General features: G+C 37.9%; 1 protein-coding gene across 1 annotated transcript in view; it reads left to right on the forward strand.

Moving 5' to 3' along the window:
* Positions 1-12,642, forward strand: part of CDYL2 (chromodomain Y like 2) — a 56,444-nt gene extending 43,802 nt beyond the window's left edge. Inside the window, exons 4-7 of the mRNA XM_059481665.1 lie at positions 3,312-3,484; positions 7,941-8,151; positions 8,852-8,995; positions 11,101-12,642. Of these exons, the coding sequence (XP_059337648.1) occupies positions 3,312-3,484; positions 7,941-8,151; positions 8,852-8,995; positions 11,101-11,259 (687 nt within the window). The 3' untranslated portion in view covers positions 11,260-12,642. The remainder of the gene's footprint in view (positions 1-3,311; positions 3,485-7,940; positions 8,152-8,851; positions 8,996-11,100) is intronic.
* Positions 12,643-14,696: the final 2,054 nt, after the last annotated feature.

Raw genomic sequence — 14,696 nt, forward strand, 5'->3', positions numbered from 1 at the left:
TATTTATACCAAAAAAAAAAAAAAAAAATAAAGTCTAGAGAAGTCTACCTGACTCTTCATATCGGTAACCCCAGTTGTGCAGGTGATTTTATCATGAAATGTGCCAATGCTCTTTCCAGCAGCCTTTACACTGATTGATGTTGGCTTGGTGCTTCTTTAGTAATTGAGTTTTTTCTACAGAAGTGTTCAGGGCACTTCAGAAATTCTTTCTTATTTTTTACAAGAGCTTATAAAACTTCCAAGACAGTGTCACAAAACAGCACAGCACAGTTTGTTCTTATTTCAGTAGCTTAGGCTTGCTACTTTTGTTTGTTAAATACATTTCTGAAATATTTAATTATGAATTCCATTAGGGCATTTTTTCTTACGGGACTTTTGCTGCTCCTGAAGTTTTTTCTCCAGTGGTGCTGCTGCTGTTTTAACTCAGCACATCTCAAGGATCCAAATTCTGTTTCAGACTAAATTGACCCATCAGCTCTTCTCATTAACACTATTAACAGAGCTAGGAGTTAATATTCCGCTGAATTAAAGTGAAACATTCTCTAAAACAGCCAGTGCTTCCACCCAGGAGTGACAGAACTACCTCAAGTACCTTCTCATACACAAGAATCAAGTTTCACATTTCAATGTGAATAACAATGTTTAAAGTTCTCCCAGGTACATTTTGGAGCACTGCCTTCACTTTTCCTACCCTGGAAATAATAAAAAAGAGGCAGCTACAAGTTTACTGTTCTGTGTAGTTCTGCTCTCTACACAAAAGTAAATTGTGGGTTTGGGCCAGTGTTTGTGCCTTCAGCTTTCAAGGTTCCCAAGTCCTTTAGGTGCTGGACAGAAAGGACTCAGAATCTGTAACACAGAATTTGTTTATGTAAAAAAGCACAGCTGGGGAAGAGGTTCTAAGAACAACAGAATGGCTTTAAAATTTGGGTTTACAGTAATATTTACAGAATAAATTAAATTATCTTTAAGAATATTCTTAAATTATCTTTAAGAATATCAGAGTGAGTCCTCAGAGATTCAGAAAAGTTAACTTTTATTAACTAGTGCTTCTATTTATGTGAACAAGAGACTTCTGTTCAAGATACTTTATGTAATTGTGGTGATAAATTCCTAGCTCTTTGATTTTCCCAGAATGTAAGCAAGATGGAAAGCAAAGGGCACCAAATTCCTTTGGAAATTTCCCACTTCCGGCAAAAGGCATTAAAATAAGCTCTTAGAAGTATAATTAAGTTTTTAACTGGTTCATGTTTATTTTGCAATATAAGATGTCCTGTTAAAGAATTAATGAGATTACATACTTGAGAGGATTAAAAATATAAGCAACTTCTGAGAAGGTGATAATTTTATGATGTATTTGTGTTTCAATAAAACAGTAAGTGAAGCAGTAGGTCTGGTCTAAATTTACAATCCAGTCAACTACCATAACCTAAATAACTGGTCCATACTGTTGTGTAAATACTGCCTCAGAAACTTTCATCAAATGCATTCAAATAGAAATACTGTCCCCACAATTGCTGAATGGGTATCATCATGGCATCATACTTAATGCAGCATTCCTCACTGGATAGAAAAATGTATTCCCTAATATTATTTATACATTCACCCTAAGAAAGAGCAGATTGTGAGATTTTTTCCAGTGAATTGAGAGGATAACATTGCATTCAGATGGAACTAGGAAAACCAAAATACTTTCTTTTTTTAAATTTTATTATCTACCACATTCTAAAGTTTCTCTTTTAACACTGATTAAAGGTTTTAGGGGGTTTTCCCCTTTGTTTCCCCATTATATGTGCAGTGTTGCTGTGTTTCTCCAAGCTGAGGGCTGAGACAGCCTCTGAGACTCTCAGAATAAACAGTGCTCCTAAAATTGCTGATGACATTTTTGTACCTGCATAAGAATTTCGAATATACTTCCAAATTCTGCAGCTTTTAATTACTTCACTTCCACCCACTGTCACACACTCAGTATTACAAGCATTCTGAAGTGCTCTTGTGGAAGTGAAGCATCTGAAAGTTCACCAGCTGCTCTCTCATGGCCAGTCCCAGCAGCCAGTAATACTCATCCTCACACAAACCCATAGGGAAGGCAGCACAATCCATAGGATTTCTATTAAAAGGCTAACCAGGGGGTGGCATCAACAAAACTTCAGTGTTCAGGGACATTTCTTAACAAGGCACTTCAGAGATCTAAAGAAGTTTTGGTAACAGAAAGTAGTGAACAGAAATAATCACAGGCTAAAAAATCTTGGGTTTCTCTCACATGGCAACTCTATTTAAATCCCCAGCCACATTTAGCTCTCTCTTACCTAAATTTACACCAACAGCAAAGCTTTTGGTGCAAAAGAGAAAGCTTTGAGACAGCAGGACCATGTCTATAGGAAATACTTTGGCACACGGGTATGATGAAGGACAGGAGGTGTCACACTAGATGAAATCAGGGCCCTTGCGGTGAGGAGCAAATTATTTGTAATGAGGAGCACATTATAGAGGAGAGGGGCCTGAAATGAGTTACAGCTCACAAACCATGCCCAACTGTGACCAAACAAGAAGTTACCCATCAGAAGTTTATGAAATAAAATTTCCTTTCAAAAATCATTAGGAAACAATTCTCTGCTCAGGTGAAAGGCCATTTTCCTACAATACCAGCAGCTCAATTCTATACAAATTTTTATTAGGTTTGATTTATGGTGTAATTAATAGCTTGGTCCAGTTTTAAAACAAAGTCAAAATGTCTCTTTTTCAAGGGACTTCTATGATTTAACTTTTGTAAACTGTAAAAATGAATAATATATTTGTCATGTTGATGTATATGATGTCCTCTTGTCCTGCTTTGCTCTGGTTGTAGTTATATAAACCAAAGTAGTTGAAGTACTGAAAACTGGGGTTTAAAAATTTTGCTTTCAAGCTGTTGAGGTTAATAATAGGCTTTTGCTGTGATAAATATGTTCCCAAGAATACAGTAATGTACACAATGAAAATTAAAAAGTGATATTTGAAATTATTAAATTGCAATCAAATAGCATAAGCTGGGTAGAATTTCCCATACAACAAAGAATCCCCAACTCCTAAAACCTCTTGGAATTAATAAAACATCAACAAAGCACTGCCAAATAGAAAATATTCTGCAAACTCTCAGTGTTACCATTCTAATGATTCTAATATCATTCTATATTAAAATTCTATATATAATTGATGTAACTATTGATAGTGCCCAAAATTGAAGTCTCTCAAAATCAATAAGGTTTGTAAAAGTAGGGAAATGATATTGCCACGGCATGCATGTCGAATTGTTTACTTTTCTTTATCCACAGATCATGAAGGAAGTTCGGAGAGCATTGTGCAATGCATCAGCTGATGACAGTAAACTCTTACTTCTCAGCGCAGTGGGAAGTGTATTCTGTAGTGGCCTAGATTACTCATATTTAATTGGCAGGTTATCCAATGACAGAAGAAAGGAAAGCACTAGGATTGCAGAAGCTATAAGGTGACCCAAGCTTACCTATGATCTCTAAATTATGAAATGCAGTGTGTGATTATAAAGATATTTATCAGGTCCAAAAATGTTGTATATTTAAATGTTGATTGCATTCCAATTATAGTCCTGCAAATTTGTTTAGTAAAAAGAAACTTGGACCTTTCCATATTAGAAAAGAAAGCACATTTTTTCCAGTGCTAATATCCATAGGGATTTATTTTATTCTAATTCTCTGTATTTAATATTTCAAATCATTCCTCTAAAATCAAATACAACTTTGTTGTTGTTTTTCCAAATTCAGTATTGCTTCATGTTCTAAAGTGGTTCTGAAAGGCAGATCTTTTACTTGTTTTAATGTTCATCATTTTAATTAATTTCAGTCCAAATGGGAATCCATGGCTTATATTCTGTTGAAATAGCAGTCTGCCACTGTATTTCAGAACCTTAGTAGAAGGGTCTCCACTCTTCTTCTTAAATTTAAATTACTTAATATATATGTAAATGTAATTTTATTTTTGTAACTAAAATGCAACTTTCCATATGTATATATATATATATATATATATATATATATATATCACATCACCTTAATAGAATTCCAGGGTTTATGACATGCAGTCTGCAAATCAATCTGCACAACACATCACCAAATGTTCCATTATCCACTAGGCAGATTTTCCAGTATAAATCAATATTATTCCACTAAAGCCAATGGTATTTCACCAGGAGACAATTTGATCCCTTTCCCCCCCCCCCCATTTTCTACAAATAAATATTGTTCTGAGAGCTTTAAAACTTTATGCAACAATACTATGAAGGAAAATTAAAGAATTTTTTACAAGATATGTCTACTTGGGATTTATTAGTATAATGTAAGATCAGGTTTAGATATTACATAAAGTATATTAACCACCAATTATCTTGGTTACAACTACTGCAGATCAGCTTGGATTCCAGGTTTAAAAACTGTGAAATTCTCAAAGTAGCAATTATTTTGAAAGACTTTAAAAGATACTTCTTAAATGTAGTAAATTACAAGCTGTTTATAAGACCCTAAATATGCTCAAATATCATGGAGTGATAATTTTTAAAAGAGAAACCCTTTGAAGGACACAGTCTAAGTTTATTTTTTAAATGTGAGGGGTTTTAGCCAATGTAGAACAAAAAAAAAGTGAGGGTAGAAAATCACAATTCTTGTTTGAAAACACAGGCACACTCACCACCCACCAAAAGATACAAATTTAATATTATTGTAAAAATTGTGCAGTTTGGTGTTTTCATATAAGTTTACATTTATTTGCATACATCTAATATACAGGTGTACTTATCAATCCAACATTTAAAAAAGTATAAGCCAGACTGTGATACTCAGTTTTTCCACCCTTGGACTCACAGAACACTCTTGAAATACTGGTACAATGTACTGCTTGTACCTTGTCAAGAATGTCGGCTTCAGGCCCACTGAAAATAGATTTTTATTGTACTTCTGGAAACAATACCCCACGTTTTCCATTTAGCACTCTCTGTGCTTTCTGTGAACAAAGGACTCAGCTCATGGAAAATAAACTGTAATAAGAGAAGAAAAAATGTCCATTGCTTTTTTCAGTGGTTTCAATGTCCTAAAATACAGCCATGGATCTCTGCCTCTGCTGCTTTACATCAAGTTAGACTTGGATCAAAGTGAAACTGAAGTCTTGGTTACCATGTGTTTCCACTTTCCAAGCGTGGCTCTCCTGTACCGGTCACAAGTTACAGCTGAAGTTTCAATCCCTATCAAGTCTCCTCTGCCATGAATGCATCAGTCATTGGTGCTGTGCCTCAGCCACTGGGGTTGGCAATGAATGGATGTGCAGCACTGCAGCTCCATCCCAGATCCATCCCAGACCCACCAGTGAGCTGCCACCATCCACACGCTGTCCTGGAGCAGGGAGAAGGCAGAGAGGCTGCACAGTGTGGCCTCCACACTCATGGAAGGCATTCCCACACTGGGCTCACACCACCAGCTGGGCAGCGCTGTGGGACCTGAGCCACAACATTCTGGGTGTGTTCAGAAGAAAACAGACAAGGACAAATTTACTCGCTCAGCTTCTTTACAGCCCTGGATGTAAAGCCTACAAGCCCTGATCAGCAGCAAGAGCCTGGAAGAGTGCAGAGGTGTCTGAGCATCCCAGCATGTATTCCATGGTCAGCCTCCCAGATATGCTCTAGCAAATCCAGAAGCCTCCTGCAGACACGTTTTCCTGTATTTAAGCATCTGGATCTACTGTGTAACAGCAGCTATAATGTGAAATCCTTTTCAAAGACTGCTTTGAATTGAAACAAGGATCCTGTAGCCCAGAAACTCCCTGGGTGAACTTACGGTTTGGAGACAAGGAAATGTGCCAGGTTCAGGGTACAGAGACAACCCACTGAAACAAGGCACCAAACAGGAAACAAAGATAAATGGAGTGCTGGTCACTGCAGCTTCTGGAGACCAAAGGCAGGCATTTGTTCCCCTCATCATCTCCCAGTACTGTAGCCTTCCACTCCATCCTAGAGGTAGCATGTTCCATACCCATCCATTTTACCATCCTCTGTGCTCCCCATTCTTCCCTCACGACAGAGGCTCACTGTGCCTTCTCAATGTTGTGTTCCACTCTCTCTCGGTCCTCCCTTCCTTGCTCACTCATCTGAAGACTTCTTCAACTCTTCCCCTCCATTAATGTGTTCTGCTTTGTTCTTCTTCCACATTATGTTTCCTCTCCACATCCCAAATTGCCTTTCCATATTCACTTCCAATCCCGTTTATCACCATGCTTCCTGCTTTTCTCCACAACACTGGTTTTATCTGCCTCCACAGGGTCCTCAGATTTACTGCCACCATTTATCCTTGGTTTGCTTTCTTTTTACCTATCATTCATCACATCCCTATTCACAACTGCAGTCCTGTCTGAAAGACTTACGTAACTACTGAGGTTCTCAAAATTCTGGAATTAATGAGGTGCAGTGATCCACAGTCACTGCTCAGTCATAAACAACCAAAGAAATAATGAGATAAGGGAACAGCATTGTATCTGCAACAAAAACTAATCACAACTCTCCTTAACCCTGCTCTCCTCTAGACAGCAATGGTCTTGAACAGACAAAAACCATGTTCCTTATTTCACTCTCTTTGTCTTGACAGTGATCTCCTGGTTTACTGCTGTGAAGAGAGCTGCATCAATTCTCTATTTTCCCATGGTCCTCCTTACTAGAGGACTTCAAAAACAGAATGTATTAATTGAAAATTTAATGCTGGGTCATCTCATACTCTTTGTCCTCATGTAAAACACAGCCAGTGCCCCTGCACTTCAGCCCAGTTGCCACATGTGCTCTCTAACATGCAAGGCCCACCTGTGCTCAGGTACAGAGGCCTGGATCCGTTTGACCTCAGTGGGAGAGCAGCAACTCATCAAGGGCACATTTGACAAAATGTTCTTTCCTAAAATCTGTCAGCAAAGATGCACTCTGGATCTAATAAATAACCAGTGCAGGGACAGAATCTCCTCTTTTGCTTGGAATTTGATTTATCCATGTCTTTTTTCCAAAGTAACTGAGCATCTCATTTGCCTCCATTTACCTGCTGTGCACTGAGCTGCTGAAGCCCATCATTTGCCCACAATTACACTCTTGCTTTTTCCTAATTGATGTAAAGGCCGTTCCATTCAACAGATGTCTTTCCACAGCTGCTGGTAGGTGGCTTATTTAAAAGATCTCCTCATTGCACAGAATTCAACATATTCTAGTTCATTCATCCAGATGAATGCAATGACATTTAACTTCCCTGTAATTTCTCATCACATTACTGGGATAGTCAGGCAAGGGCATCTGCTCTGTAACGGCTTTGCTGAAGATTTTTGCAATGAAGATCCAGCTGAAGATCACTCATCGTGTTCAGACTTTCTCTGACTTCTCTTTACATGTCTTGTTCTTTCTGCTGGTGCCATAAACATTACAATCTCCCAATTCACTGATGGGACTTGTAGTAACCTTTGACATAGGATCTTAGGAAAACTTTTTGAAAAAAATTTAAAAATCAGACTGTTATATTTCATCAGCAGCCAAGCAAGGTCCATCTCAGCCACTGTGGAGCAAACCAAGAAGTGCTGCGTGTTCAAACTCGGGAGTTACTGGTCCAGAAGCAAAACTAACCCAACCAAACCTTCCTGCAAAAAGTATCACACTCAGTGCAATCCACTTAATCAGACCATATACAACATACACAAAACTATGCAATAGCCCAGGTATTCAGAAAGATTAAATAACTAAAAATAAGCAGACTTTTCCATGTGCAAACTAGAAAGTATCTTGCAGTTCTCACCTCATAAAACTGGGCATTTGTTTTGTTCTTCTGTGGTTCTAATTTGTTTTCAGATTAAGTACTTTAAACTTAGATATTTATGTGTTACTTCTGTATTCAAGATCTTTCTTTTATTTTTTATTTTAGGGATTTTGTAAAAGCTTTTATTCAATTTAAGAAGCCAATTGTGGTTGCTATCAACGGCCCTGCTCTGGGGTTAGGAGCTTCTATTTTACCACTCTGTGATATCGTTTGGGCAAGTGAGAAGGCTTGGTTTCAGACACCATATGCAACAATCCGACTCACTCCAGCTGGCTGCTCATCATACACATTCCCACAAATTCTGGGTGTTGCACTGGTAAGGTTTTCCACCTCAAATTGCTGAAGAACCTTTCATAAATTCCTGATCTTCTTTCTCTCTTTAAAAAGTAAACAATTTTCTTAATTGTCTTTAACGGAAATTAAAATTGTGGAAAGTTCATCTAATCACTACCAACTTCTTATCATGAAATAATCTTGGAATTCAATATACAACACCTGCTGTACAAAAGAAAGATTGAAAAAGCAGATTGACAACATCATGGTAGAAAAATGAAGAAATACATTAGCAGAATAACCTTGCAGAGTAGTTGTCTGCATCATGTTAGGAGTGGGCAGTAATACAGGCAGATACTGCTCTCTGCTCTTTAAAGATAATCCACAATGATTCCAGTAAGACTGCTTAGCTTTTACCAGTATAATAAATCAGAATTTGTCTCACAGATATTTCCTACTGGGTTCCATGACTCTCCACACAGTATCACTCATAGTTACTCTTGTAAGATCAGCAATACAGATTCACCATGCATGCCAGCACATTTCTCTTAAATTAAACCCATGCTGTGCTCTGGCCACCTGCACAATCCTTAAATAGCTACTGAAACTCCTTTTAAAGTATTTTGCAGTATGGAAAGATACAGAAGAACGTTTGTAATTTAATCGTAAAAATAGCAGGCAAGTATGAGAAAAATTTGAAGGGAATTATAACCCAAGATTACCAGAGTCTTTTGGTTTCACAGGCAAATGAAATGTTGTTCTGTGGGAGAAAGCTGACAGCACAGGAAGCCTGCAGCAGAGGACTGGTGTCACAAGTATTTTGGCCAACAACATTTAGCCAAGAAGTGATGCTACGAGTGAAAGAAATGGCATCCTGCAGTGCAGTGGTAAGAAATCAAAGTCCCTCATTAAATTTCACAGACATTTCACAGAGGTAAGGTGTGCTCCCAAGGCTTGTCACATGTGGGACCTCACTTTCCACAACCATACCTGTGAAAGAAGGCTGACATCAGAAAACCTGGATAGGAATCAGTGAGCTCATGGAGTCTCTCATTTTTCAGGGATCAGGATGGGAGGAGTTATTTCCTTTCACAATATTGGCATTTATTCAATGAGTGGCACCTCCTTGCCCCAGATTTTGAAAGGGGATTTTAGCACAGGTTTCCTGCATGAAGGTGTAACAGTCTGAAACTCTACAACTGTACTGGGAAACCTGTAAGAAAACAGATTTGCCCTTCACTTTGTCCTGGCCTACAGGACAGGATTTCAGCTGAATCTGCCTTCTTTCTGCACCTGCACTGCTGGTGCAGAATGTTCCAGACAGAAGGGTAGGAGAGTGCCAGCTAAGCTCTGCTGTGAAGGAGAGGTGGGATCCAGACAAGGGGGATTTGAACACATTCTGGTCACAGTGTATTATAACTTTCCTTTTGTGTACACAAAAGTTGAAAGAAAATCCTTTCCTGTCTTTCAAGAGGTTTTTCCCTTCAGGCAGATGTACTCCTATTCTGGGCACATCCTTGTTTAAAAACATGCAGTGAAGAAAGTGATACTGGCTGCAATAAAACTGCAGTAATTAAAGTGAAAACTGTTACAGTTTCTTGCTGTATTTCCTATGTCTGAAACTGTCTCAGCATCCCTCAGTTTCATTGAAAAGATCTGCTGTAAAAGGAGGTAGAGACACAAGAGAATTTTAATTAAACGAAGTGTAGATTAGATCTCACAGAAGACATTGAGAATGAAACTCTCTGGAAATGTAGCAGAATTTTATTTGATGATGCTGATATAACGTGTATTATTTGAGTAGAGAAAACCTCTGGGCTTTACTGTGAATTCTTCCTTCCCTCACTGCTATTGGCTGTCCATGAAATTTTCTCAAGATGCCTTGGAAAGACCGGTGCTGACTTGTGGACAAAGATAAACCTTCAAAGACTTGTTCACAAACAGACCACAAAAAATGCACAGGGCCCTTGATTTACTACTAACACCATTTACTTGAGCTAAAAACAAATACTACTTTGCAATAGCAGTGTTGAAACCCACAACATGTAGGAACTGGGCTTAACATGAAGGTCTGGACAAAGCTGAATGAAGAGAATGCACCTCCCTTCCCACAGAACACTGTGTTAGTTATATTAAATCTCCTGTCCTCAGCAAATCAGTAATGTAGGAATTATTATTGGGTTTGTTTGACCAGTTCATTGCCTTGTGAGATACAGACTGGTGTTGTGCATTTAAAAACTAATTTAAAGGAATCAATCTCAATGTGTTTAAAAATGGGTCTGGGAGAAAGGAGCTGAACTATGGGAGCAACCATGGACCTGCAGTTTGTGCCTTTCAGAACTTGCAACAATTACTAAGAAAGAGCTTGAGGTTGGGCTTTCTATTGCAAAGATCTCAGGTGATTTGATGTATCTGCCAAGTAAATCTCACTCCAGAACACAGTCAGAGGATGCTTGTTTTGCTTAGCACAAATCTTTTACAAACTATCTAACTTCTACAAAAATGTAAGCAGATAGACTTAAAAGGGGATTTGCAGTAAAGGCCCTTTCCTATTAATTTCTGTATTGATAAGGAAATAATACACGAGGGAAAATTCTCAAAGATAATGGACATCCACATTTGGGTTTCCAACATGTCTACCCTTAAAGGCCACCTTCCAGAAAACAGGTAGCCAGTATATTGTCCCTCACACATTTTCATTTCAATGTGAGGGAGTTCAGCTCCTTGTGCTTCATGGCAGACCTTCAATAAACTAAGGTACTTTAGAATCCCTCATTCTTTTAAAAACCTGGCACTAACCCATCAACCTCAGTTCTTAAAGATGCTGACTATCAGCAAGTGGAGTGGTGGCTAGAAATCAAATGTAATTTCTGTGCCCAGAGGAGTTATTTAGATTGTAAAACAGAGTCAGTATAAAAATGCTGGTCATGCCAGTATCCATAGTAATTTTTTCAGATTCAGAATAAAATGCTGAGTTGTATTTTGGCTTTAGGTGTTGGAAGAGTCCAAGTGTCTCGTGCGGAGCTTCCTGAAATCCGGACTTGAAGAGGTGAACGAGAAGGAGTGTCAGATGTTAAAACAGCTGTGGAGTTCTTCCAAAGGACTGGATTCATTATTCAGCTACTTGCAAGACAAAATTTATGAAGTCTGATATCTTGGCCTAACTTAAAGAGAAATTGCTCCAGTTGTGACCAGAGTCAGACATGACCATGTTTGAGAAGCAGAGGCAATGTATCAGTGAGGAATTTGTGACAGTGATCCCAATGCCTGTGGCTGTGTGAGCTGCACAGCTGCTCGTAGCAGGTTTGATTTTGTGTAACCAAGACGTGGGCAGGCGTTCAGTGCACGTAACCTGTGCAGAGGCTGCATCTTTCACATTGCTCATCCACATCCAACTCTACATTCCATGTGCTGAGAAGCACCACTGAGGCCCAGCAAGGCTCACCCCCCTGTAAGGGTTTCTTTTGTCTGTCCTTCTTAACTTATTCTTGCTGTTGCAGCAAGCACACCAGGGCTGACACAGAGGGCTCAGTCTAAAATCCGGGTCAGCACGACCTTTGGTAGACCCAAAAACCATACATTAGAAATATGTTAATTATTTTTTTCTAAGTTCTAACAGTTTAATGGAAAAATCTGATAATTTATATGTATAATATGTAAAGTTAGTTTACAAAAACTTCTAGAATTTTTTTCTTTGTTAAATTTATTTAACTTATTTATTTTGTGTTCATATTCAGCTGTTTATTGATCACAGATCTTATTTTCATATTACCCTTTTGACTGAATTAAAGGTATCACATGAGAATGCAAACACATTTTTAGCAGCAAACTGAGTAGAAAAATAAAGAATATATAGAAAACCCACAGAATATTGTGGGCAGTAAATGAAACAGCCACGTGCATGCTCCTCTATGTGTAAAACTGTACAAAAAATGTATGAAAACAGATTCATTTGCCAGGGTTAAGAGAAAAAAAAGTGGGTTCTGACACAGTGAGTCCCCCTTAAGTCTCTCTTCACTTTCTGCCTTCTTGAGGAGCACTGAAGGGCTCACCAACCAGATGCTTTATTTAAGTTTACTATACTCCTGTTAGCCGATACCAGTAACAGGGTGAGTGGTGCCCTTGTGTGGCATCGTACTGTTTTTCAGGTTTAAACACCCCTTATGGTCTGAAGTCTAAAAGCAAATCCTTATGAGCCTTAGTCTAGCTGCCTGATTCCTCAGGTGTGAGATAATTTCTGCTTGGAGGCCTTTGGGTGTGGGCCAGCAGTTTATACAAGGTGCTAGGCATTGAACTCAGTGGAGGCAGAGGTTTTGTTTGGCTTTTCCCAGCTCTCCACATCTGGCCACCCCAGCACCTGTTACAAGAACTTATGGCTATCCATAAAAGCAGTCCACAATAAAGAAGGAAAATCCAATCTGCTCTTTTGGAATGTGATCCTAGTACTGTTCAGTGACACTGACAGACTTCTGAACACTGGATGTCTCTCAGTTCTTTCCTGCCATGGGCAGTTTGTGTGGAAAGGACAGGAGCATGCTCTGAGACTTCACCTGCCATTGTAGTACGCCCAAATTGAAACCTCTTGAAGCAGAAGCTTTGCACATTTGTTTGCTTTGTAATTTGTGCACTTGCTCTCCACCCTTGAACTCAGTGACTTATTATGATTTAAACCTCTGCAAATGAGGCTGCTCAGCTTTCTCCCTCTTAGCATTTCCATAAAGAGTTTCAACAAAGCCTTTGTAAAGTTAACAAACAGGTGATTACAGTAAACAGTAGCCTTCAACATATTAATGTAACATTTCTTTTTCCACAATAATTAGAAGTGCTGTTTTTATGCCCTAATTGTACCACTGAATTTTAAGGAAATCATTACTCTAAATGCAGAAGTTCTCATGGCAATTCTTCATTAAAAAGACAGAATCTGGCTTCTAATTAAGTTCTTCCGTTAAAAATGTTTTTTAAAAGCAATTTATTAGCTTATTTTAAAATGACTGAAAGAGAACTCTTTCAATAACTATTTGAAATGATGGGTGCACCACTTGTTTTATACCAACTTGTTATTGTCCACAACTTGCCAGCAGCACCATGGGGCATGTTGGATTGATGTCCTGGGCTCCCAGCAGGGCAGGTGCACACGGAGTCACCTGGAAAAAGAGGGGTTACCCTAGTGAAAACCACACACACACACACGAGTTTGCACAATCAGGCCTCCAGCAGACACCTTCAGAAAAAGAAAAAAAGGCAATGGAAAGTACCACGATTCCTCAATTTCCTTTATTTCCTTTACTCCCGTCCAGAGAGCCATAACTCCTAGTCATGTGTTAATAAGATTTTAGGAAGTTTATTTCAATACTATGCTTAGTTTTTGTAGATAAATATAGCAAGATTGCTCAGCAATGTGAAGGAATGCGTTCTGAAAGAGATTTGCAAACAGAGAAGAATCTTACGTTGTTTGATCTTTTAAACTGCACCATTTCATCTGAATTTTCAGATATCTGTATCTTAGCATTTTTTATGACAAAGGAATGGTTGAAATACATTTTCTATAATTATTTTTCCATTAAAGCGAGCGCTAACCATAGTTAACATTTTTAATTATTCATATCTATACAGTTACAATCTAGTTTTCATGGAATCTATTTTCCCTTCAAAAAAGAGTAATAACAATGTTGAAAGCTTCTTTTCCAGTATTTAAACATCAGAATCTAAATTTTCTCTTGTGTTTCTATCCTTACTAGGTATTCAGATATCTAGATGTACTGTACATATTAGTCTGGGTACCTTTACTAATATTCACAGTATTTAAGATTAAAAATGCAATTTGTTGTTTAAGTATGTTATTTTATTCTTGTGTAAATTGTTTTGTACAATCTTTAAAATTCTACAGTTTTGCATTTGTAGATATTAAAGGTAAGCGATTTATTTTGTGTTGTCCTGCATGTATATTTTTGCTGTAGATAAGTGTTGCTTAGTTTACTATTTCAGTACATTTCTGTTTAAATAAATAAGCTTACAAACTTTAATACAGTATATATTTTCAAAATATAAACTTTTATATTTCTGTGGTAGGTTAGGGTATGCGTTTTAGGCAATCTTTTTCACTACTACGAACTGTTCTTTTAATCTATAATATAATGATTTTGTGCCAATAGTTTTTCATTAGAATAAAATGCTCTTTTAATGTTAGGGATGAACAAACAGTTTTGGTTGGGGTTTGTTTTATTTTTGGTTTTGGGTTTTTTAATTATTTTGCCAGCCTTTACAGTTTTAAATATAATTTATAAATGCATTGCATTTGTGAATAAGCCTTACCATTAGGTACAAGAAATCTTTAAAGCTGCATAATTGCTTGTGCAGCACTAAGGACTTCCCCAAATAATTGCTGTAAGAAAGTTAGCAAATCAGAGTACAGGGCCTTAAGTTTTTCTTGTGAAAAGGATAATACGGGTTGTTTCTTTTGAACAACATAGGTAGACTTGTCAGCATGGGCTTTGTTATATATAAACTGTGCATTTGTGCTCCCAACCATGGTAGTTTAATCTCAGGCTTTGTGTGGCTGGGTCTATAAAAGTCAAATCTGGCTAAAGC

The sequence above is a fragment of the Ammospiza nelsoni genome, chromosome 13, assembly GCF_027579445.1.
Source record: "Ammospiza nelsoni isolate bAmmNel1 chromosome 13, bAmmNel1.pri, whole genome shotgun sequence".
Lineage (NCBI taxonomy): Eukaryota > Metazoa > Chordata > Aves > Passeriformes > Passerellidae > Ammospiza > Ammospiza nelsoni.